The 27,500-nt window shown below is 30.5% G+C and overlaps 1 protein-coding gene across 5 annotated transcripts in view; it reads right to left on the bottom strand.

Moving 5' to 3' along the window:
* Positions 1 to 16,168: 16,168 nt before the first annotated feature.
* LOC121123929 (apicoplast pyruvate carrier 1) overlaps positions 16,169 to 27,500 on the bottom strand; it is a 44,270-nt gene continuing 32,938 nt past the window's right edge. For 2 of the 5 annotated variants that reach the window (XM_071891280.1, XM_040718989.2), the window contains exons 2-6: positions 18,200 to 18,621; positions 17,899 to 18,139; positions 17,563 to 17,829; positions 17,000 to 17,493; positions 16,169 to 16,941 (exon numbers count right to left, since the gene is read on the bottom strand). In XM_071891280.1, the coding sequence (XP_071747381.1) occupies positions 16,713 to 16,941; positions 17,000 to 17,493; positions 17,563 to 17,829; positions 17,899 to 18,139; positions 18,200 to 18,513 (1,545 nt within the window). In that variant the 5' untranslated portion in view covers positions 18,514 to 18,621 and the 3' untranslated portion in view covers positions 16,169 to 16,712. Of the gene's footprint in view, positions 16,942 to 16,999; positions 17,494 to 17,562; positions 17,830 to 17,898; positions 18,140 to 18,199; positions 18,622 to 24,937; positions 25,158 to 25,203; positions 25,349 to 27,500 lie in introns of those variants that run through there. The other 3 variants (XM_071891278.1, XM_071891279.1, XM_040718988.2) reach the window with 3 other exon arrangements.

The following is a 27,500-nucleotide window of genomic DNA, read 5'->3' as shown; positions in this document are numbered from 1 at the left end:
GGACATGTTGAATAAATTTATTGTTTAACATCATGTCTAACTTTTTCATATTAACAAATACACTCAAAATTCCATTTTTATCAAGCAGGTTGAATTTTAAGATAGTTCCAATTTATCGTGGACCCCCTTTATCTTATATTATCCAAAAAAATTCGATGTACAATTTTAAAAAAATATACTTCTTCAAGGATTTTTGTTTATATTTTGTATTTTTTAAGTGTTCCCATTATGAAATATTTAAAATTTTCAACTCATCAAGGGTGGAATGCTTTATTGTTTCGATCCTGGTATCTCATTCCCAAGGAGGGATTCCCCTCTACTCCCTTATGAGGGTTAGTACTTTTTCTGGGAGGAATTCTTCGAGGAGTTCATCATGGAATTCGGAAACTGAATTTGAATATCTCTTGAGATGGATGATCAAATTAGAAGTACCTTCCTAAAAATTCTTGTAGATACATATTTTCTAAATATATCTAGTTTTAAATTATATAGTTCATATTTATTGAAGCAACCTTTATCTATTATCCGATGCCTAATAACATTGAGCAATGCCGAGAACCTCCCCTAGTATTTTATAAAATAAGTTTTTAAACTTGACAATATTTAATATTTATTATATCGACTCGGAATTTCACATGGAAATAAGAAAAGCTTGTAGTACCCAGTCTATAATCTACTTATTATTTTACGACTATAAAAATAATAAAAGATTTGACAAAACTTGTTTTAAATTAAACATAAATATAATATATGTAATGAAAAAAACATGGATCCAGGCTTTAAAAAAAACTTGAAACTGTAGTACATAATTCATCAGATAACGAGAATAATCTGTATCATAGACGGAGGTGTATAAAATATGTCCTAGAAAGCGGGAACAGGTTTTTCTAGATGGCAATATGAACAGATTATTTATTTTCCAAAACTATTATAATTATTACGTAATAGCTGAATACAGAATATCTATTTATAAAGTAATAACACGTGATATTAATTAGTTGCATCCTTTAGGAATTTACAACCTGAAGAGTAAGCTTTCTTTTTCTAAGTTTCAATCATTATTTTTTTATTCCTGAGTAGTAAACATCCTTTTCTACTACAAACGAGCTATGGTTGATAGATAAACAACTCGACTGAGCATTTGGATGTGATCATAAAAGACGAAGAGTAATCCTGAGGATTTCTTGTGAAGGCATAAATGTAAGTCCTTATTGGGCTCAGCGAAGAATTGAGGATCCCCCCCTCGTAACAGCTGTTAGTAGTTGATTTAATGAAACGTCAAGACAGCAAAACTGTACTCCTTCATCCATTCTTCAAATTGTCAGGTAACCATGTTAATTTTTGTGGGTTTTTGTTTACTATACTACCGATTAGTATCACTGTTAATTACTAATGTGTGTGCTCATGAAAGACGGAGAGTAACAATGAGGGATGAGGAAAGCTCATCACTTCTAACCAAAGTTAAATGGAACACACAATAAGTACAATGGAGTCCGTCATGGAGGTATTTCTCTGGATTTGGTCCAGTCTAACTGGTCGAAGAACATTTGGATTTCGATGTATCTGGCTCGGATATCCATGGGTTTTTCTCTGCATTCGGAAAACTCAAAACTACCACCGTGCACTACGGCCGATATGGAAGATCCCTTGCAACAGTGGCGGTCATATTCGAGCGAAAGAGCTATGCTTTGTAACGGTGTCCCTAAAAATGGAAGAACTTTGAACATTCAATTGACCACTTTTTACATTGGAAAGGCAAACTTGGAATATCTACGTAGAGGCGGTTCCAAAGCCATCGCTAAATTCAATATGTCCCGTTGCAGATCCAACAGACATATTGTCAAAGTAGGAAGAGATAGTGGAGCAGAGACGGCAAGAGAGGCGGCAAAACAAGTCTAGTGCTAACTGCTGAAAATCTGGACACGCTACTGAATTGTTGGTATAGCTCAAGATCTGGAACAACAAACTCCAACTCTTTTTAAGTATTTTCTTAACATGACTTTTATATTAATTATAACATGTAATTGTCATATATTATTAATAAAACGAAGCAATTTCTACAATTAACATCTTAACACTTATGCTATGTGACTTCTGTACACAAATTGAAATTATTGTAATGAGTAATAAAGATATGAAAAAAAGTCTGAGTTTGATAAGAAGAAATATTTTTTCACTATTTATAATCGAATACTAAATTGTATTTCATCACAATATAAAAAATTTAAATGTTATATGTTGATGAATTTGAGAATATATTCTAAATAAATTATACGAAAAAAAAAAAGAATAGCATTTGCTTGGAAGTTAAAAGTGTAATTGGAGTAGAATAGAGGCTCGACATCGGAAAAAATCCAGCCTATATAAGCCTTTCTATATAAATAGAGATGAATTTGTGTTTATTTTCTTCCTCGCGCGCATAGCTGCTAGCAGCTGATCTAATTAGCTAAGCTTTTCTCCTCTTCCTCAAATTGTCTAGATTACTACGTTTATTTTCTGTTTACTTTACTTTTATATAGCAGGGCCTATTTAATGCATCTCTCATCATAGAAATGTTTGTTAGACCTAAGAAAATAACTTGCGTTTGAAAATAGGACAACTACGCTTAATTGTCAATTAATTGATTATTTTGATGTGTCTAGTCTTAAGAAACTGAAACTATGTTGTATGAGTGGTTTTTTTTTTTAGGTGAAAGTAGTCTTGTCTTTTTTTTGTGTGTGACTCAAAATCCATGGCATTACTCATTGTCTAAATCGTAAGCAATCAAGCGTAAATCAAGTTACTCACATGCCCAGGTATGACAATACACATTTTTAATACATTCATAAAAGATAATACTGTTTTTTGGTTGTTGTTTTTTTAATTATAAACTATAATCCATATTATTTTCATATAGACAATTATGGCAAAATTTTAAAACATAATATTCTGGAAATAAAAGTATGGTAAAATATATTTATTTTTTTATAACAAATAAAATATACTTATATACTGGTAATAATAAGCAAATGTTGCACGACAACAAAATATTCTCAAAGAGTCTGTAGGATTAAGTATTTTTTTTTTTCAATTCTGATTTGTCTTCAAGGTCACACACACAAAATATTTTCTTTAAAAAAAAAAAATAATTTTAACAAAAATATAGGTATTATAGCTGACCCGGAAGACTGTCCATATATTATGCTGAGCATCTGGAGAGATTATTTACTGGATCAATGAGTTTATTATATTTCATATGTGAGTAATGAGTTTGTAATAGGCAATAGATATCCTGAACTTTCCCTCTCTTAAACCACTTCTCCTTCATATTCATGAAGGGGTTTCTCAGAGACATATTGGGACTATGTATCACACTTTGTTACGTTGGAGCTCAAGCCTTTGATAGCTTTTTCTTACTATAATATTCGGAGAAGATACTCGTACTTCTGAAGCCTTCATCAACGTTAGACGAACAAACCGGGAAGTCAACACGTCTTAATGCAGACAGAACAAAGTTGTTCGTCCATAAAATATCTCAAGACTTACTATTTTTACTGACAATGTTCCTTCAGACAAAGGAAATTTTGTAGTTGGTCGACGTACTAGTAGTCTGGTTATCTCCAGTTGTAGTAAGATTATGTTCTTTATATAGAAAATTTCCTTTAGTTAAAATTTATTGGCTCATCTGGTCCTAGTATAAAAAAGTATTACTTGTAGACTGGAAACACAAAAGCTATCCATTTGTCTTTTATAAATTTTAGGCGTTCTCACACATTTTAATAGTTCGTTTTGTCTCAAAGCTCTTCCATTTTGTAAGCGGTAACCATTCATCAGGTTGAATTCATTTTTGATGTGTATTCTTCATAAATTGTTTGTAAAAATTTTTGCTCAAACTTTTCTAAGCCCTTTCCATATTTGTGAGATCCATACTACATTCTCGTATTGGAGGCTCCAATTCCTGTATTTGAAATATAATACCTATTTCAATGCCAGAGGAATTTATAAAATTTCTTTTGAACTATCGGTTGAGCTAAAATGAGCTTTAGCTAAGCTGTAAACAAGGCTCAACAATTATTGACTAATAATTCTTTAGTCTGGAAGAATTGGATAAAAACTAACTTCTCCTTTTGAAGTAAACATTATTGCCTATCTTTGGTGAAGCTTGTCTTTAGAATAAATTTATATATCAATTCAAATAGAACTACAATATTTTCCCTTCACAAATGCTATTTTAAATCTGGAAATTTTTCCTCTCTATTACTGCTAATCACATTCATCCCTCAAACATACAGTTGATATAAAAAAGATCTTAATTTTTTATCCATATCACAATCTCTCACCTTCTCGTCACGGGCATTCCTCTTTACAAAAAATGGCATCTCTACATATGAAACTTACTGTATACATGAAGGAAGTAATTGTATACTTTTTTCACATTTTATATTTCTAAATTCATAATCTAAAACAGTAGAATGAGATTTTGTGAATAGTGCAGTATAGATTATTTCAAAAATTAATATTCTAATCCTTTGTTCCTCCCTTTTTTATATTCCTCGTTGGAGGAGATAAATATTTAATAAGAAATTCAAAACTATTCCTAGAAACTTCAATAATTAATTCCAGAATTTTTCTGAAAACTCAGAAGCTAATAAAATACCATTCTAAGAAAACTGAATACATAAAGTAAACGATAAATTAAGAAGGAAAATAAATAAAATAATATTTTAGTCTTTCTAACGGAGGGTTAAAGCTTCGTTTTCGACTTGCTTCGTGTCGTTTAGTAACTTTTAAAATTATTTATATTTTAATTTACATAATTATACATTTTTTTTATGAAGTTAAAGGGAATTTGAGTAAAGAGGAGATTGGTTATAGTTTGTCTATAAAAATAATGATGTGACTATCTGAAGGAAGGTAACATGACATAATAGATGAAGTAAAAAGTTATTAGTTCTGAATAAAATTAACTTAGTTAAGATTATCCAATTTGAATCAAATATGCACTTTTTTGTCGTATAACTCATTTCCAATTTGAAACAAATTTCATAATTCCGCGATATAATAATTATCCGTCCCTTTTGGTAAAAAACTTGACCAACTCATCTTCACAAGCCACTCTATAGGCCAGATTGGTACCATCAAGAAAATTTTACAAATGCTTGAAAAGGTCGCTTGGTGTGAGGTCTGGACAATACGGTGGATGCGATAGAACCTCCCATCCCAGCTCTCGGAACTTATGACACGTCGTTAAAAATATGTGTGTCCCAGTATTGTCTTAATGGAATACAAAACCTTTCTATTGGACAATTCTATACGCTTCTGGTTGATCACCTGCTTCAATCGGGTCAGTTGTTGACAAGTATAAGTCTGAATTGAGCGTTTTACTCGATGGGAGCATCTCATAGTGGAGGATTCATTTCCAATCATACCAAACACAAACCATAAACTTTTTCGGCGTTAATCTGGGCTTGGAGATCGTTTAAGGCGCATCACTGTGCTTTGACCAGGATCTTTTTCGGCAGTTGTTCTCGTATGTAATCCACTTTTTATTGCCAGTCAACATACACTTCAAAATGGATCGATTATGTTACGTTTCAGCAAAGAGTTGCACACATCAATTCGATCCATAAGATTTTTTTTGCGGCAATTCTAGTACAATCCATACATATAGCTTCTTCCTAATACTATCATTATGCAAATGATTCCAAGGAATCATTCAGGCTAATGCTCAGTTCCTGGGAAATAGAATAAGTACTCACATACCGGTCATACTCAACAATTTCCGTTATTCTATTGATATTTTCGATGATTGGTCTACCAGATCGTACCCAATTTTCGACGTCCATATTACCGGAACAGAATGGTTCGAACCACTGAAATATATTGAATTTTATCTTTTTTTACGTCCATTTTAGAACGCTGTAACACACAACTGACTTCACCAAACACAAAACTGTAATTGAACATTTTTAAATGTATACTTAACCTTTAAGCATATTTTAAGATGTATTAATCGTAAGATTAGCTCACTATAGGTATCTAGCCAAAAACGCTCAGAGCTTTTTACTTAGTTTAATACATTTATCAAAGAGCCTCTATATGAGTAATTTTGTTTTAACATTTTTCATTAATAATATTGCTAATTGTTCAAGTTCAAACTTTTAATTAATAAATTCTCAGGCGTAGGATATCATTGCTCTCCCAATTTAAGGAATCGTCTACTTGTAGAAATAGGGCAAAGTACTATTTTATACGAGAACAACTTGCTCAGACTTAAACAAACCTATTGCAAATTTCTTCAATATCCTAAAAGTTATCAACCAACTTCATGTCCTCGGGTTAGTTGCTAAACTGTTTTTTAGTCCATATGTGAATAACTTTAAGACCTGACATGAAACCGAAATACATTATTTAGAAGAGATCATCTTAGTCCTAATCATTACTTAGCGACTTTCAAAATATAGATTAGTTAATGGGTAAAACCCAAAGTAATCTTCTTCAGTGATGCAGTTTTAATTAACTCCACACATTAAATTCTTATGATAAAAAAATATAAGTTATATATTGATGTAAAGTTTGATTGTATATTAGCCATCATTAGTTTTAAAGAGACAATATAAGAAATGTGCAATTTTTCAGCTCTAGATCAAAAAGCTCATTTTCCTTCAATATAAATTCAGATCATTCAAAAATGATAACATGAACATCTTAAAAGAAATAGTTGAAATAGAAAAATATAGGATAATTGATAAAACAACAAAGTTTGGAATTAATGAAAAACATTTCGCTAATACATAAAAAGAAAATGCAAGTCCAAATTAAAGAATGTAAATTCAGGTATGTTAACATACATATGAAATCAAAGATCCTATTGAATCCGAAAAAGAAGATATTTAATATTATAATTGTAGAAAGAAGACTGACTATAACTTGAAAATAGAAAAATTATATGAAAAAAAAAATGTATTCAACATTGGAGAAACCATCATTTTTAGGGATATTCATACAGTATGCCAAAATATATTTATAGAGGAATATGTCATCCATTGTTAAAGCCAATGGATACATAAAAAAATTGTAAAGTAATATAATATCACTATTCAATAGCAAAGTAAAATATAATAATGTGCCATAATTAATTAAGGGTTTAATCGAAATTTATTTACTAATTGATATATCCAATTTTAATAAATTCATTGTTATAAGGTTAAATATAATTAAATGTGTGTTATTTCCAGTAATTGCTTCTTTAATCATTTTAAAACTGCACTCTTTTTTTTTACTTTTTATGTATTAGCTTTGGACAAGCTAAGGATCCTAATGAGGTCACCAGAAAGGGGGTTAAATAAATCTGCTGTGTCGCCAACTCTTGTTTTAATAATATTGAACTATATTTTATCATTCAATGAGTTGTTTATTTTGCCACACGATGGCACCACTCTATGCCGCTTTGTTTACAAACTAATATACCCCTTTAAATGTAAGTTGCTCATATGTTTAAAATTTCCTTTGGTCGTAATAGTTGTTTTTTTATGAACAATTATATTTCGTTATTACATAATCTCCTATTTTAAAAAAGGTAGAATTGTCTCATTTCTTATACCTCATTATTAATAGTTTTGAGAGGCCTGCCTCTAGGATACATACAAAAAATAATAATAGGTCACGAAAATAAATGTAATAAGCCTTAAATATTGAAGAATTTTAAACAATATTTTATAAATATATTCAGCCTTGCAAAAAAGATTTGTCCCAATACTTATAATCTCTTAAAAAAATAAAAATAACATCCATACTTTTAAGACATTTTGTATAAGGTTTTGATTTTTTATCCATGGAATTTAATAATATGACCAATAGGTAATAGCCCATTTAGAAAAAAAAATATATATATATACATATTATATATTTATAGCCTTGGGGTAAGTTTGTAAAATTTTAAACGACCATGGATTATGTCTTAAGTATATTTAACAATGAATGAGTTATATTGCATTTTGTTCCTATGGGATTTATTATAATACACCTATCCTTCTAGAATTCTTGGTTTGATATACATTAAGATAAAACAAAAGTTTCCTCTTATTACAAATCTCATTCATATCCCAAAAGTGTATTTAAAACATTTCCAGGTTTTTATATATAATAATTATCATTACACATATTTTCCCATATATCATAATGATATTCTCAAAACTTCAAAATCTCCTTTGTACTTTTTGTTGGCTGACGATTTGTCATTAATGGACCTTATTAGAACTCACTCTTTAAACAAAAAAAAAAAGTATTATGTATTCTTTTTGAGTGTGATTTTGAAAGTGACTCATTTTGGTTTAAAACAGCTGATTTTACATATTTATGAATGCAAATGGTTCAATTGCCCGAAGATACCCTGGAATGCCAAAACATCAATTTGTTACCATCAGTTTCTGGAAAACATTTCCTTTTCTTTGTAGAGATGAGGTTTCTAAAACAGGGCATCTCGCAGGAATATATATATAGATTTTCGGGGGCGGAAAAACTGCCTTGTAGAAAATTGCCAATGAAAAAAATTGGATGTCAGGAAAATTGTCGGTCATCTCGATCCATTTCTTAGAAGATTGGAATATTCCTCCCACTTGAGGGTTCTCCCTTGGGGGATGGAACAATATTTTTAGATATTTGCATAAATTATATTAAGCGAATTTATAAGGTTTTATTATTCATCATGAAGTTTGAACAAAATACAGGCAATTTTCTCAAAAATTAATTTTTTTAGAAAAAAAATTTCAAATATCCAATTTTTTCGAAAAAAAAAATTCAAAAACCACAGCTATTCACAAACAATTAAAATTTAAGGAAACACATTTCAAAAATTCATGGCTATTAAAATAAAATGAAATCTTTTAGAAAAAAAAAAGTTTTCACTATACCGAGTCAGCATTTTTGATGACACATATTATAACAATTACATATTTTAGTTTGTAAACAATGCGCCAGGGAGTAACACGTTCTTGAGAGACAATATACAACTCATGGAATGAGAATATTATAAAATACAGGTCTATGTTATAAACATAAACGGCACTATGAGAATTATTCTGAGCATGTGCTATTATTTTAAACAATTAGTTTAAACAACAAGCTACTGACTGTCACACCACCTTGCGGATAATATATATTCTTAGTTTGGTCATGCTCTATTGTACAAATATAACACTTTTTAGTGATGTTTAGTAGATATTACATTAATTAAATTTAATTATCACTATTTATCATTAGCAAGTATTGAAGTTTTTTTATTCATTAATTCATTATTAATGTGGTTTAATCCAGATTTATTCGGAATTTGTACATTTTATGTTGTAAAAATACAGTAAATGCTCCTCCAAGATGGCGTCGCTTCCCATTATGATGCAATTTATGACGTCAGTGATAACAATCTATAGACTTAGAGCTGTAGAAAATCAAATTTGATCAAGACCACGCCAGGATCTTTGGGACCTCAGATGGGAAGTTCTTAAGCATCCATCCTACATTCCGGACCTGGCACTAAGTGACTATCCCCTACTCCTGTCTATGGCCAACGTACTTGGGGATACAAACTTGGCCTTAATTGGAGCTTTTGAAAATGGGTTGTCCCAATTTTTTGGTGCAAGGGCTTCTACGACGAAGGGTATTATGAAGTTGGATTCTTGTTGGCAACAAGTTATCGAGGTATATTTAGCTTGATTAAAACTCTTCCTTTGAAGCATTGAAATAAAGTGAAAAATACGAAATTATTACCCCCCTTTTCATTTTTTTTTTTTTTTTTTTTTTCATGAAGATAAATTAAATCTCAAATCTCAGATGACATGAATAAATTAAATAATTGAATTGTCATGACATTGAAGTACAACTATAATATTTCTTTTTTTCAAAAATGAAATATTATTTAATAATGTCTTTAGAATATGCAACATAAAACAATTAGGAATAGAAGCCTTCATTATAAATACATACATAGTTTGGTATGCGATAAAGTAATACACATTATACCTGAAGGAAATGTAACATTAAGTGTATTTAAGTACGTGTTTCTAGGCAACACTGAACTCAATTTATGGTTAAATATTCACTGCATGATGGCATGTTCCCTTAGTTAGAGTTCATATTGGAGACAAATATCCAGGTTAATAGAAATACAATGTTATACCATAACGCTTTTCCGACTGATGTTTGACTTCTACTACACTTTTTAATAGTGACGTCATAGAGAATAACTGTTACTAAGAGTAGCTATATATCGCCCTCCTTGACTGTTACTCTTAGAGTGCCGCTGTTATTCTCTATGACATCAAAACATGTGTGTCTTGCCTAGTGGTCTGTACGATATATGAAAATGAAAATTCTAGCAAGCCCGATTACATGATGGTCTAACCTTGAATTCTATCAACTTTAACAAATACGTTTTATTTTTTTATATGTACATAATACGTCAAGACTCACTACCACGAAAATGTTAGCCATCAACTATTCTGCTTCTTTTATTAATATCCATTTATAGAACATTTATTGGTTAAGTTTTAATTACATGGGGTCAGGAGGAGTGGGTTGTAGCCACTTCCCGCCAAATTAAGGAATTTTTGTATTTTACTAGAAAATTTAATTTTTTTTATACAGCTGCGAATTTTTGAAATTTTTTTCCAAAAAATGTATTATGTGTCAAATTTAATTTTTGAAATTAATTTCCTTCAAAACCATTTATTTTTAGATAACAACTATAGATTTTTGAAATTTTATTCCAAAAAATTTAATTTTTAGGTGTGGATTTTTGTAAAAAAAAATAATTTTTCATTTCGTAAAAAATTTAATTTTAGGATTTTTTTTTTTTTTTTAAAGTTCCAAAAACCAATTGTCCCCACAAAAAAAGGATCCTTTGGACGCTCTTGAATTAGCAATGGTTAAGCTGTAACTAAGTAATTATTTAAAATAATAATACCCCCTAGTGATAGGAAGTGTTTTGGAGCCGGATTCGAAATACCCGGGGTACGGTATAAGTATACTTTTATTGCCCAAAAATATATCGTACCCGACCAGGCTTCGGGAATTCAAACTTTACTGGATCATAAAATAGATCTGAGGGATTTACCAGCCCATAAAAAATTAAAGTATTCCCTAATTTTTATTCTAGTTTTACAAAAAACTTATCATCTTTATCGAACGTAGCATCTTCATTTATCTTGATTAGTGTTTGGAGCCACAACTATATAAAGAATTGCATTGCGTATTATTCTAGACCATTTTACTTCACTAAAACACAACAGAAATATAGGTTTTTCAGTTGTCAGCTGTTGATGTTTCTTTTTCTTTTCCTCCAATCAGTGTCTAAACATTGAGTGGTTAGATACTAATTAGTTGTTTTTTTAAGCTGTGAACAATTATCAATGATATTATTTAATATTTATTTTGTAGTTGGACGAATTGGCAAACTACTAAGTGATTTTGGGTACTTTTTTTTGTTTCTTTTAGCAAGATACGTTGTTAGATATAATAAAGGCAAAAGAGTGCCCATTGTTACTATAACAATCATTCTAATAATAACTAATAACCTTAATAAAATAAAATCCGGATTTTACTCATAACTGATGTTATTTTAATTATATATATGATTAAGGTTGGAACTTTGGGTATAATACTTAACAAATTCGAGAACATTTAGGTTTGCAGGATCCGGATCTGAAAGTCCAAGTACTCTAAATTTACTCCAATATTTACTTCTAAAGATCCGAAGATCCAGATCCAAGAAAATGTGGATCCATCTTATCTTTACTACAAACTGATTTTGCTACGTTTTTGCTATTTCTTTTTGTACGTAGGGTTAAGAGACACATATAAGATAGCGACGTGACGTAGATACATCAATAATTTTCTTACGTGTAAAAGGAAGTCGATATAAATCTTTTGATGTATGGATTTAATGCGTTGAAATGTCAAAAATGAAGAGCTATCCTTCACGTGAGTACCTTTAATATATGTAATGTTCAGCTTCTATGTACTCACAAAGTTATATCTTCTAATAATACCGCATATCATAGCTAAAAGGCCATGTGAATGTTATAATCTCAAGTTTTTATGGCAAAAAGGAGATATATGTACATAATATGAACAAGTCATGATCACCAATGCAATGATATGTTTTTTTTACCTACAATAATTGTACATTGAAAATAGATGTATGTGAATTGATTATGTAATCCAATACTCATAGTAATGAGTCTACAAGGCCCGAAAACTATAGTTATTATAGAAAACTTTGACATCAAGTCATCATTGCTGATGTCGGCCATTTTAGGAGCCTAAACAACCAAGTTTTATAACAATGAAACACTTTTTCATTAATATAAGGATAATTGTCAACTATTGAATGTCAAAATGGGATTAACAAATATAGGGACTTACTGTCTATCAAAATTTTATTCCTCAATTACCTGGTTTTATTATATATCTGACCCTAAAATTTATGAAAAATATACTATTACATAGTTTTACAATCTTAGTTCTTAAACTGCAGGCAGTAATTTAATTATTAAAATGGAAAGAATATGATAATTGTTACTTGGTCATTGATTGTTAGGGCGTCCGCTGGGTATGGGCTGGCAGGAGAGCAAACATCAGTAATTGATTTTTTTTTTTCCAGAATATTAAAAAAAAAATTCCAAAAAAATTGTTTTGTTGTGACTAGCTGTATATTTTTTAAAAAAAAGTCCAAAAATTTAATATTTGAAATTGATTTCAAAAAAAAATAATTTTCGAGAATAGTTATAGAAATTTGAACTTTAATTTTTTTAAATAGCTATTCATTTGTAATTTTTTTTTCCAAAAAAGTTAAATTTCTGTGAATGGCTAAGGATTTTTGAAATTTTTTTTTTTGTAATAATTTAATATTTGAAATTTTTTTTCCTAAAAATTGAAAATTTGAAATTCCATTTTTGGAATTTTAATCCAAAAATTATTTTTTAATTTTTGAATTTTCTTCTAAAAAAAATCCTTTTTTTCTGAATAAATCTAAATTTTAATTTATTTTTTCCAAAAAAATTAAATTTTCTGCGATTAACTATGATTTTTTGAGATTTTAATCCAAAAATTTAGTATTGTAAATTTCATTTTAGCAATTATAAATTCAAAAAATTGTATTTTCTGTCAGTTGCTATGGATTTCATCCCAACAGGGAAGTGTGAACTCCTCTTTTATTCTTTAAAGCTATCCTAGAATATAATGGGGTACGCACACAAATAAGGTGCAAATGAGAAAGGAGGGGATTTGGGAACCGAGAATAAGAGACGTGAACCTGTTACAATGCACAGCTCAGCTTTGTCCTAGCAAGAATGGATGGATCACAGTACAATGAGAGCTAGTGGACGAAGGCTCACATGAAGTAGGCTTAGGCTCCATTTATTAACCAATTATATTCCATTCTTGTTAGGGCTTTTCTTTTTAGAATACCATCAAGTTACCCGTTGCCTACTTTTTGTGAAAACAAACGTATTAGGTCTGGGAAAAAGTATTTTCGTATGTAGCCTCTATTTTTTTTATTTTTTTTTTAAACTACGTATATATTCTTCATTAATGGTCACATCAGATTATAGGAGATGATTTTGTAAAGGTTTAAGTATATACTTCAATATTGTGCTTGCTCAGTTCCGTTGTTAATTATCATGTGTCGAGTATTGAGGTCTAAAGCAAGAAATTCGCCATGTCTTACATTTTTCCTACCTAAAAGGTAAAAAGACTTCATTTCTGAAGGAGATTGTGAGTGGCGTTTAAAAATGAATAACTTATATTCGTTGTCAAGTGACAGATATCGTGGTCAAAAGCCAACGAAGCGGCTCAGCGAGGATTTAATGCCGGGAAGGTGATGCTGTGTGTTTGTGGGATTGGCAGGGAATAATCTTCTATGAGCTGCTACCCTATGGTTAAACGTTCTATTCTGTAACCTATTGTAAAGAACTCGATCGTTTGAAACAAAAAATCCAGAACTTAAATTTCTTACTGTGTTTCAGTCCATTCCCACTTGTTGGTCATTAAGTATGTCAAATAAATCCTTCACAACATCATTTAGGGTGTTTTTCCTTTTTTTAACTATTCAATTATTGGGGTGTCAGCATTGGTGAAAGGACAGGAATCGTGTTTCGTCAACAAAACAACGAGGCGGTGCACATCTTTGAAGACGCGCTAGAAGCTCCCGGAGCTCGTATTGAAAGTTCCTATGCATCCAACTTACAGTTCAGATCTAGCACCTTGTGATTATTACCTGTTTCTGTTTATATCCAACGCACTTGTGGCTACAAATTTGGACTCAATAGAGGCCTGTAAAAAATTTGCCAATAAGAAAAAGGGCTTCTACGAGAAGGACAATATGAAGTTGGATTTTTCGTTGACAACAAGTTATCATACAGAACGGGGTATACTTGGCTTAAATCGGATGATTGGAACATTTCTTATAAAGCGAAAAATTATGAAATTACTTTTTCCCCTAATTATTTATTTTCGTTGTTAAATGATAAAACAATATGCTGCCCGCTATCGTCTAGCTTACCTCGGTAGACTATTGCACCTTATTGAAAATGAGTATTTAGACAGACTTTTACGAATAATGTTATACATTTATTTATCTAAAATGAAATTAAAATTTAATCAATTCATATTCTGAAATAATATGCTTTGGCAGCACTTCTGACAGGGTCAGGGAGTACCCCATTGCGACGCAACAAACACTTTGAAAAACGTTGTATCAGACCATTCAAATGGTTTGGAATTCCTCTGTTTCTCTCCATCGGATTTTGTCATACATTAAAATATAAAACCTACAATATTGTACATAATATTATGTCCTATGAAATCTGGAAGATCTCAAAAAGATATAAAGACATTGATTGTATATAAAAAATGTAAATTACTTTTACATTACATACTATGAAGAAAAATTTAGAAACTACTGTGTGTGGTGGCCTTCAAATCCATGGATCTATGTGACTCATTCTACATATTTTCATTATTGATAATGAATATAGAAAATATGCGTAAACATCACACCATTTAGGTTTAATGGAATTTTTTTTTCCGGTCAATGCCCTATTATCTTATAGCAGAAAAACAACAATTGTATTCTTTAGAACAGTCTACAACATCACATTGAAGGAGTAAAAGTATTTCATGTAGGGTGATAACTTTTTCCTTAATTTGTTTGCATGGTTTTTTTTTGTGGAATACAATTACAGTCACAAAATGATGGAATGTTTCTTCGACCATAAACAATCATAATGAATTTTGTATGACCTACCCAAAACTATTCTCCATAATATTTAGGCACATACAATATTTCCTACTTGAAATGATATGTTCACAAAAAGGCATAGACTTTAGTAGAAATTTAGTAAATGACTGTTATAAAATTAGTGCTTTTATAAGGTTAACTCTAAAATGATTCTGGTAAAAAGGTTGGAGACAAAATAGTTGTGGTAATATCTTTTTGTCTATTATCATTATGAGACAAAATCGTTGTGGGGAATATAATTGTGAAGCAACATCATTGTTAAGAGTATGCTTCTGATTAATTCCATTGCAAGACAATATTATCGAGTGCAATTTCGTTGCAATTTAATATTATGGGATGAGCAAGATAGTACTTTAGTCTCTACAGATAATTCCTGTATTTGTTCTTGCTAGATACCATGTTGGATTTTGATTTATTTTCTTCCTTTCACGGTTCTTTGCAGTTGATCTAATAAACGGCATGACAACTAAACTGCTCTCCTTGCAAAAAAAAAATATTTTTAAACATGAGCATGCCAGTGTATTTATTATTTTTTTTTAAATCAAAATTAAGATGTTAAGACATTTAAAAATTCAACTTTTGACTTACTTTTTTTAATCATCACAATCTAAAATAGTGAAGCATTGAATTTCAAGAGGTCAGCTCTCTTGGATAAAAAAATATACAAGAAACAGTGGCGCGTCCCTTAATAAGACATTAAAACATCTATAAAAATGTTGGTCCAAAAAGGGACTGGAACGAGTATCGATATCGAGGCCAAGTTGAGTTGTCATGAAATGATCCTATTGATAGGGTCTTTGGCTCCACATCAATTTAAAAATATAAGCAAACTTTAAAACATTGACTACTAGTAGAGTTCCCTGGACTTTAAAAAAATGAGCAATAAATATAAAATACTAGGTACATATTATCTCTTTATTAAATATAATAGTTTTTCAAATAGAATAGATAAAAAATTATTAACACGATACTTGTAAATAAATTACCAAAGTGAAATTAAAACGGATTGATCTATGAACTAGGATAATTAATCCTAGATAATAATAATATGATATTCCTTGTTTTTTGATAATCTCCTAAAAAAATTGAGATCATAATTAAATAATGGATTTTGTATACTTTAAAAACTGTGTAAGTATATGAATAAACTGTCATTTTGTGTGTATATAAATTAAATTTAAATATTCTTGGTGAAAAAAAATGCAATGGACACCGACAACTCGTTTTTCTACATTCGACAAAAAAAAATCCATCAATTTGTACATACAATATCGTCAAAATAAGCAAAATTAAAAATACTGTTGATACATAACAATAGCACATAACAAATAAAAATATAATGATTTAAGATGAATTCTTCATATTTAAGTAGCTTTGTGTGCCTCTTATTTTAGCTGTGGAGTAAGTTGCATCAAAAAAGGCATGTAAATTTTATGTTTTATATCTCTTTCAAATTAATGTCGTCGGATTTGAATCGAATTGTTTTCGGAGAGGGATTTTGGGGATATAACTGTGTAATAATAAAAGCTACTATCCCAGCAGACGAAACACTCATAAAAAGTCCCAAATATCCATATGATTCAAGCATTTTATTACTCAGAGTAGCTACCATTAAGTTGTTGATGATATCAGATGAAAAAAGAAAGGAATATATTCTTCCTCCATGCCTGAAAATATTATTAATATGATCGTTGTGTCCTAAAAATGAAATAATAGACTAGGTACCTGTGGCCAAAAGTTTGAGTGGTCACTGCTGGCTGAGTTGAATAAGTTCCTGGAAAGGTAAAGTAAATGGCCCATACCCAGACTGCAAATGCAGCTTTGGCCATAAAAGGAGTTTCAGGAAAGCTACAACGACTTTTGAAAACGTCCAAAGTTGTACCATTTAAACCATTATCCTGAGCATATCCAGTAAAATTTGAGACCATTGTAAGAGGGATGGTTTCATTGAAATCTAAGAAAATCTTGCATAACTCCTTAGGCGATTCGAAATCATTTTTAACACCAAAGAGACTTGAGACATATATTGTGGACATTAAAACAGTGAGCAATAGCGATTCAATTGACATTGACATTTTGTATGAGCTTTTATCCATAATAAAGCCATAGAAAAGTCTTCCTGAACAGTTGAATATGGAGGAAATTGCACCAACGAGAGCCAAGTAATGATCATCAAAGATGAATTCCTGTCCAAAAGTCTTATAAAAGCCTCCTATTACCTATATTTGTATAGTGTCAAGAAAGTAAGAATAATAATATTTGAAATATATATTGCAATCCCGTTTTACCTGAGTGATGAGAACTGCACAAAGACGAGTCATCCAAAGAATGTAAAACTCTTTGGTCTTCAAAGCTTCTTTCCATGATATGTAATCAGTGGGATCCTCTTTTGTATCAATCTCATCGAACCAATCATTTGGGGGCTGTAGAATAAGCAATGCACCAACAAGTCCCATTACAAGGTATATGCCACTCAACAAAAGTAATAAATCAGGAAGTCTTTCAAGAAGAATGGGCTCCGTAAAATAGCCTTTATTTGGACCGATTCTTTCCGGCTGAAATTAAGAATCGTTTTATTAAAAGGTGAAAGACTATGAATTAAACAAAAAGCTAAAAATATGTACCTTAAAATTTTCAGGATTAATATACTGAGTTTGAATTTGAGTAAAAACAAAGGAACCTCCTCCAAAGCCACCAACAACGATTCCCATAGCTGTTCCTTTGTGGTTTGGAAACCATTTCATAGCAGATGTAAGCGTAGGAATCAAGGCAATATTTTGACCAAAGGCTGAAACAAAACCATAAGTTGCAGCGACCATCCATAACTCTTTATTGATTGTAATTGTTGTTAAGGCACATCCCAGACTAGAGTCAAACGTAAATTAAATTGAGAACAATCAAGTAAATTGACAAATAAAATCGTACCTAAACAAAAAAGTTCCAGCAACCATGGACAACTTATTACCAATCCTTGCAATAAGAAAGCCGGAAAGAGGCATAACAACACCTTGGGTCATACCCCATGTGGACTGTACGGTCACAAAATCCGCACTTGTAATGTTTGGAGATCCATTTTGTCTCATATATGAGGACATATAAGTAGATATATTCCCAAATGAATAAAAGGCTCCCATTGTAAACTGAATTAGGAAACCTCCAAAAACAGCAAGTATACCAAATACAGGCAGTCCTCCTACTTTGAGAGTTGTTTTTTCAGGTATTTTCCCGAAGAATGTCATATTTGCGTAATTTTTGTTTGATAGAACAATGCTACGAAAAAACCTCTATTTTGGTAATCGGTATATATGTAGAGAGATATATATGTGAGATTCTATCAATTATTCAAACTGAAAAAGAAATAACACATTATATAATCATTATGATGATGTAGTTCCTATGACAATGGGATATCAAATTACAATAATATATAATTAATTAATAATCTTGTAATTTACCAAGTTTGATGAACAAATACATTATATCATACTTTATTCAAACATACAAATTATAACATCAACATTTGTTATTAAACATAACAAATATTTTTAAAGAACATCAATACGTTCTTTAAAAAGTAGAAGGGTAAAAAATTGGTATTATTTATATACATAAGCACGAGTCGGCCATTAAACCAGGGATGCATGTAGAATTATCAAAAATTAAGCGGGAGAAATTCATTATTCAAAGAGAAATGTAGACTATATAAGTAGCTATCGAATTAATTTTAGCAAGTAAGTGTATTCATTTACAAATTAACTCATAAATTAATTGTATTTATTAATTAATACAAGTTGCACCCTGTATAAGCAAATACTACAAGTTTCAACCAAAAAATTGTCATGAATAATTTTATATGAAGGATTTAAAGTACTTCTTGGTATGAGAATAATGCAATAATTGAACATTTCATGGATGATGGAAATATTAATGTGATTATTTTAATAACAATTACTAAAATAAAAGTACTGTTTGCCACATTATAAATCTCAAATGCCCACAGTTATAACACTCATAAATACATTAATAATCATGTTATTTTAATAGATCAAAATGAAATGATAGTATCAATTAATAGTTGGTAAAAATTATGAGCAAGTCTTTTGAAGATTTATTTACTTGACATTCACCAAAATCAATCAGGTTTTTATGGAGTTTAAATTTAAATAATATATATTTTCTGACCAAGCATAATAATCATATTTTGCAATAGTGCACACAATTCTATCATAAATCAAATTTGAAGTACATGTTCTTGAGTATAATAAAAAGTACATAAAAAAACAGACCAAAGAATAATATTCAACTAATATAGCTCTTAACAATATAATTAAATACAAATTCAAAAACCATTGTAAGATCTACTACACTAGTATTGTATTCGTATTTGTATCTGCACGGATACCATAAGAAATACTTGCATCTGAAGTTGGAAAATATAAATATATTTCCCCCTTAATAGTATATGATGCCCCATTAACTATAAAAGCATCATGGGAAGGGCAAAGCTAACAATCAAATGACGAAACGATTATCTCGTGATTATTTTTATAAGGAGCCATAACTATTACTCTATAACTAGCTACACAATTTTCATGAGTTAGGGGTGTCCTCAGGATCATATTTTGGGGCTTAGTATTTTTTTTACCACACACCTCCTACTTTAAACTTCGGGTAACGAGAAAATGACACTTGAACGTGATCAACGAATTTCCATTCGGGCACTCCAAGCCGTTTGGCGTCTCCAGGACCAACCTTTACGCCGTCTATGAGGGTCCATGCAAGAGATAAAAAGGGTTTCACTCGAGACTGTCTAGAGAGCTATCAAAAAAGTGGGTGGAAAGAGCCTTGGGGGGGTGATGAGCCCACTTTTGACACCACCAACTGAAGAAACCATCTTATCCCTTGCAAGACTCTTTTGAGTTTATTAAACTCTTTTTTTTGACACTTTTGACCCCTCTACAGGCATGATGCCAAATCCCTCGACTTCGCCCTTTTGGATACATGTCGAAGGGGAAGTCCTGTGAAGTTCGTCATACATACACCGAGGCCATCAAAGCTACTATCGGCCAGCAGTGGGACTTCATGAAAGAGGAAAGCATGCCAGGCCTTCTCCCATAGCTTGGAGGCCATCATTGCTGCTAAGGGCAGCTATTTTTGATTATATTAAGAGAGCTTAAGACACAAATCTATTTATATTATTAATTTTGTTGAAATTCTATTTTTAATTAATTAATTTAATTGCACTGTCGAGATTGAGCATCAGCAGAGTCAGAAAAGCCTTTTCTGGAAGAGTCCTGGAGAATAACGCGATATATTTAATAAAAAGATGTCTAAAGCAGTTAGGTATATCCTCCGACTACCCTATTCTAAATAATGGTGCATGTATTCTTCAAAATCCATTCACAAACCCAAAACAAAAGTAGTTTTGCTATAAATTAGCTACTGGGTCACTATTTACCAATAATAACACCTCGAACTCACTGGAGAAATATTATACATTCTGTGAAATCGAAACAGAGTCCTCTCGCCATCTATTCTATAGTTGTCCTAGGGTGGTCCCCTTCCGTAAGGCAGCAGAAAGTTTAGTGTTCAGTGTATGAAACTGGAGTGCATAATAAGATACTTCTTACTATTAATTTATGAACATAAACAGAGAATTAGCTGTCCCACGCCACTTTTAGTAAACACATTAGAAAATTGTATAAATATGATGACCCTTCTTTGATGCACATCGCCTGTAATATCATCTGATTAATTTTATAATTTTTGTTTTACACACATACACTAGCCTTCTCGTGCGCTACCTGTTGTGTTTTTTTTTTTTTGGTGGTATTTTTTATTATTATTATTATCTCACATAGGAGTTTTGGAAGTTTTTTTAAGGTAATGATGTATGAAATTATTATTGCATTTCCACTTTTAATGTAATTAGAATTATTCTATTCGTATTTTATAATTGTTAAATTATTATAACTGTTTTATATCAATTTAAAGATGTTCCTAAATAAATGGTAGTTACATAAAATTAAAATTAACTTTATCTTGTTGAAGTTTAAATTTCAAAGTGCTAAAATTTTAATAGACTACTCGGTATATGAACAACTCAAAAATTTTTCGTAGGAAGAAAAAAAGGTGAGTAAACAGAGAGGCTCTAAGAAAATCTTGGGTACAAACCTCCATTTCTCGGGGCAGGGAGTTGAAAATGGATCATATAATGGGTCTTCCATCACGAAAATGACATAGAACCTACAGGCATGGAACAAAGGAGTGGCTCAAGAATAAACACATTAAGGTCATGGAGTGGCATAGTAAGTCTCCTGACGTAAAACCCAGATAAAATCTTTGTCAGGTGACAAAATAGCCAAATGATCAAATACTTATTTACTCCACTCAATGTATCGTGAGGTGAGAGACAAATTGTTGTAACTCATATATTTACTTTACAGAATTAGGCTTAAAAACTTTTTTCTTTCATGATCAATAATGATGGTGTCCAATTTTTTACAATAAAATAGATCTGAGATATTCATTTTAAATGTCTAAATTTATCTGTTTTTAAGTATTAATATTTAAGAGTATACTTTTAGGATGGCATATAGACAACAAAACTAACATTTGTAATTTTGAAGTTGCGACAATTTGGCACTTAACCCTCGCTATGTATATATATATATTTGACGACCATTAATATAATAATCACATTTTGTGGAATGACTTTTTGAGTAGAGTTCAAGAGCCTTTTTTCTGAAAATGAGTATAAAAACGATCAATATGTAGAGATATTAATTAATCATTCATCATAAAAAACAATTAGGAAAATAAATCCTTCTAATGGTTCAAATAGCATTTTCATTGTCTAACAAAAGGCTATGTTTAACATGAGTCCAGTCACTAGGATTTTTCTTTGGGGGAGACTCTTACTTCTACTTGTAGTTGATCTAATAAAACGTAACAACAGCTAAACTTATCCCATGAAAGACAGAGAATAACTATGAGGGGTTGCTCAGGAATTATAAGTGTGAGGATATCTACGCTATTTTTAAGTTTCTTTTATTTTTACTTACCGACAGGAAATACTTTATGCATCACTGACCTTGACCTAACATACATACAGTCATTAAAATCTTGTTTGTCAAGTTTATAAAAAAAATTGTTAAAAAATGAATGTTTGTATTCAAAACTACTCTTTTGTTTTTTAAGGTGATTTATCAAATTTGTCTTTTTTTTTTAAATAAAGGTAATTCAAAAACATTCTGTCCAAATTATCCCAGTTTTGTCAAAAAGGCCTCCTCCTTAAAGAAAAATCTTTGTGACATCTCTACGTAGATAAAATAAACAAACAACATTGGATCTATTAGGTAGAATGTTGCTACTCCAAAACAGATAACATACTTCCAATTCGAACATTTGATTAAAAAGTAAAAAAGATAATTTATTCGATAGAGATCTATAATTTCATTTGTTCCTCTCTCGCACTATCTACCTGAGATGCGTAATTTATGAATGAATATCACAGACAAATGAATACAATAAACTTTTCATATTCATTTAAAGCATATCAGGTCTGGATATTTTTAAATCATAATTTTTAAAGAAGTATATTGTAAATGAGTAATATCCAATATGTTTTAGCTGAGTGAATTGAAGTTAATCCTTCATAAATTATTTCTTAAAAAAATTAGTCAAATAGGTCAACAAGTATTTGCTTCCTTTTGCAATCATATTCTATAATAATTAATAACAAATCTTTATTTTCAAAATAATTAAAAAGCTTTTTTAAACAAAACTCTGTTAAAAATCTCAAAATCTACATATTCCTCCTAAATTAATTCGCTCCCTGTAATGTATCCATCAACTTATCATTCAAAAAAAGCGCCAAAATCAGTTGGTAATAAGCTAATTATTTCCAACAGTGGAATTATTATTCAACAATTATTGTTGGGAATTGTTTATAGCTTAACAAGAGTTTATTCAAATTCAGGCAATCAATGTTATGAATACTAAAAAGGGTGCGTGAAGTAAAAAATTCTCACTTGAAAACAAAATACAGCGTGTATTACATTTTTACAAAAGTAATATTAATTTCCTTTTAGTTTTTGTCAAATACAGAGAATTATAATAAATAGTAGTAGTTTATGAATGTGAGCAAGAAATCAAACTTTTCACATCAATAGTCTTGTCAAACATTTTAAGAAGGTAACAAGAGCAACAACATGATTGAGTTATTAGTTTGGAAGATTAAGTAAGGACATGGAACACTCAGTTCATACTCCATAATAACTTCAAACCTTATTCAAAGACACGCGAGAACTGATAAGATTATACTGCCTACTTCTAAATCCTGGGAAAAATATCTTTCAACTAATGTGTGCCTACTCTAAATTATCTATGAAAACTACTAAAAAACATATTTGTAACTTATCTACATGATATATCGATCTAACAAATTATGCAAGTGTAACTTTATACCTTGTAAATGACATAATTCTTAAACAAATAATAAGGACTACTCAAAATCAAAAATAGTTTCCATTAGCATTATACTTTAATAATTATTTAAATTAAGTACTTAATAGAAATTAAACCTTGTGAACATATATTTAGTTTAATATTAGGTCTTGAAGAAAACAGGTTCCTTACTCCTCCCCAAAGCACTTTCAGTTTCCTTACTACGTCCAAGTGTTGCAAAAGATTTGAATCCCTTTTGTATATTTTTTCATCTTTAATCAATCAAGCTTATACTAATCTCTAGCGGAATAACTTTTTTATCAATGAGAAAAGTATAATTATAGAATGACATTCACAAACATCGTGTCACTTAGCCCTAAACCCCCGTCCATTCCTCGTTGGGGAGGTGGGTCAATTTAAACCCCCATAGACCTCAATAATATGCCAAGATGGCATAAATGAACGCCATAGGTCACAGAGGACAAAAATTTGAAAAAAAGGATCGATCTTTTTCTTGTTGAGATTTTGTTTTACCTTTTCTTTCAAAAAAAGTTCAATTCGAAAATAGAAAATACGTCCTTCGTTGAAAATAGTTTAAAAATATATATATTATCTTCGAGAAAAATAGGTCCATGAAGCTCCCTGGGTTTTTAGAAATAAGTTTTAGGGATTGGGTAAAAGTTATGTCAAAAAAGGAATCACCTGGTTTATGAATGAACCCTAGATATAAATAGAAAATAAAAAGTTGTTCTCTAATCAAATCAAAACATTAGTGTAGTCATATGTCAAATTTCTAGTATAACTCCAAACGACTACAAACTTATTATTTCTTATTGAAAGAAGACTTTACGTCTGTAAAAGAAAATAAACACTTATAATTATATAGAAATGATCAAAACTATATTCTCCTAACATGATCACAATTTCTTTTTACTCAGATCAAAAAATAGTATGAATAGTGTTGTATCAGTCCTTACTTCTTAAGTCCCATACAGCCTTAGGACCGGTATTTAAGACCGCCGGTCTTTTGGACTGTCACGACTAGAATTAATATTTTCATCCTTAAGGACCAAGCTTTATAAGCTTTAGGTATGATATGCTGGACTTAGCTGGACGGGACTACAGTTTTCAGTCCTAAATCCGGACCGACACAAAACTACATAATAATTTATGATTTTGAACCATTTTATAATAGGTTTTGACAAAATAACTTACCACAAAGAATTGCCAAAGAGTAACCATTTTGTAACCAATATTGTATTTAAAGTTGCCAAAGTATTTATCACTTCACAATTATAAGCATAGAGGGCACTTGAGCTGAGCTTCACTCTTGGAAAGATCCTTTTGAAATGGACATACCTAAGAAGATATGTTCACTTTTTCATGTTTCTCAGTCGGAAAAAAACAAATACATAATAGGACGGATCTTCACACACAGAAGGAGCAAAAAAAATACAAAAAAAAATTTTTAGTGCTCTTACTGATAGTAGTTATATTATGTTTTGAATACAACAAGTGGACAAGAGAAGAAGATTGACTGGAATATTGTGACGTTTACCTCTTAACAGGTGCAACACATATCTTTTACGATATTAAAATACATACGCGCAAAGGTTCTTTTTAACTGAGTCTATTTACGGCGTGTGCATGATTGATTAGGATTCATAATAAAGAAACATCATGATAATTAATTGATAAATATCCTTGACCAGATTCAGACATTTTAGATAACGTGTTAGTACTTCATAATCTGTTTGAATTGACTGATACACATTTTTGTGATACATACATTGAGACTCGTATTGTGTTAGTTCTTATAATTAGGTCCAGTCCAGTCAAAGGACGGATCCTTACAATTTTTCATAATATTGTCGATGTTTTATTAAGCCAAATAAGATATATCAGATATGTACTAAGAGCAATGCATATATCTAACAAAAAGTCAAAATTGATCAACGAAAATGTTCATTATAAAACAATATAATACGAACATATTAAATTTTTACTTAGTTATATAATTTTTTATTATATAACGGAATAATTAAAAAAGGAAAAACACCCTCAATGAACGATCGATTTTACTTTCTTTTAAGAACCAACAAGTGGGATTAGACTAGATTGTGGTCCTCGGTCCTAATTAACAACCAACACAACCCTAATTGAATTCTTAACAAAATAAAAGTATTATTGTTTATGAAAGATTTTTAAGGCATGGCCCAATATAATAATTATTCAACACCTTTTAATTGATGGACAATAGGCATCTGAATAAGTTACTCTCATTACACGATACATTGATATAAAAATACAACTGATCAAATTTTGAATCAAAGTTGAACAACAATTAAATATACGTCGAAGATAATCTTTTGAAGGTCCAATTGTCTAGTTAACAGACTTCAATTATCTAGCAGGCTTCTACGAGTTGTACTCCAACACTCCCGTAGAATAATTATTTATTTATTTAGTAGAAGGGGAATAGAAATAGAAGGTTATACAATAACGCGTCTACGACTCATGTTTGAGCCCACCACGCTTTTTAATAGTGACGTCATAGAATAGGATTGTTTGCTTGTTTTGTCTAAATCTGTTTGTTTTGCCCAGTAGTACGTGTGATACCTCATATTGAAAATTCTAGTAACAGTGACGTCATACACAATGATTGGTTGGATGTTTTGTCAAAATCAGTCTGTCTAGTCCAGCAGTTGGTACGATAGATCAAATAGTTCTAGCAAGCCCAAATATATTTTAAATACATTAGTTAGTTATATTATACTAATATTATTCATATTATTATAATATATATACCTCTTCTCTCGTAATTTCGATGGGCCTGCAAAGTTAATAAATAAAAATATGCGTAAACATATGTAAAATATACCTAATATGTTTACTTAGGATACACCTATAGTATTAATGACAAAAGTATCTTATTTATATTACAAAATGTTTTTAAAAATACATATTGCTGGAATTGGAAAAAAAAGAAGTATACACTTAGTCTCCATGCCTAATCAGCCGAAACTACCATCATCGTTTTCTTTTTTCTTTTCGTTTTGTTTTGTTTAAGGAAGGGATTATAAAATAATAATACTATGTGTCTCACCCAGAATTAATTTTCTCTCTTTTGATTTTTAATATTTTCTTTAGTGCGGGAATAAGCAGCCTACAGGCTTTACTTTATTATGTACATCAATCTCGATCAAAGTATAAATATAAGAATGCTATCTTGGGAATCTAAAATACTACTAAACACTTTCTTATAATTTGATGAATTTGACTTTGATATAAAGTGGATTTTTCCCCTTTCAAATACGACTAAAAATACCTTTCACGAGCTTCTCTATAAAAAAATATTCGTATGCCATAAAATCAGATAGGATAAAGTATATTTAATTATAACAAATCGACTGATTTAGGACTGTGAAATAATTATAGAACATTCCATATGTTGAGAGTTCCATGTATATGAAGGACCTCTTAGAGGTTTTCTTATTAATACTAATAATATGTCTCATAGAAGGACTCTAATAAAGATTATTTGAAGTAAGAACCTGTATTTACTTACTTCTTCACTAGTAACCCCAACATTTGAACACAATGCCAATGACTAGTTCAAAGGAAGTTCCTTAGGAGCTATCTACTGTAAAGGAGGCAAATGCTCCAAATCCTCCTCTGCGGCCCGTCCCAGATGTACCGGCGTGGGTTTGATCTCGAATCACCAAGGTACGCCTTCCTCAGTTCGATGAATAAGACGTGGAAATCTGGTTCGCTAGAG

Source organism: Lepeophtheirus salmonis, chromosome 9 (assembly GCF_016086655.4).
Source record: "Lepeophtheirus salmonis chromosome 9, UVic_Lsal_1.4, whole genome shotgun sequence".
NCBI classification, from domain to species: Eukaryota; Metazoa; Arthropoda; class Copepoda; order Siphonostomatoida; family Caligidae; genus Lepeophtheirus; species Lepeophtheirus salmonis.
This window is presented reverse-complemented; position numbering and strand designations above follow the sequence as displayed.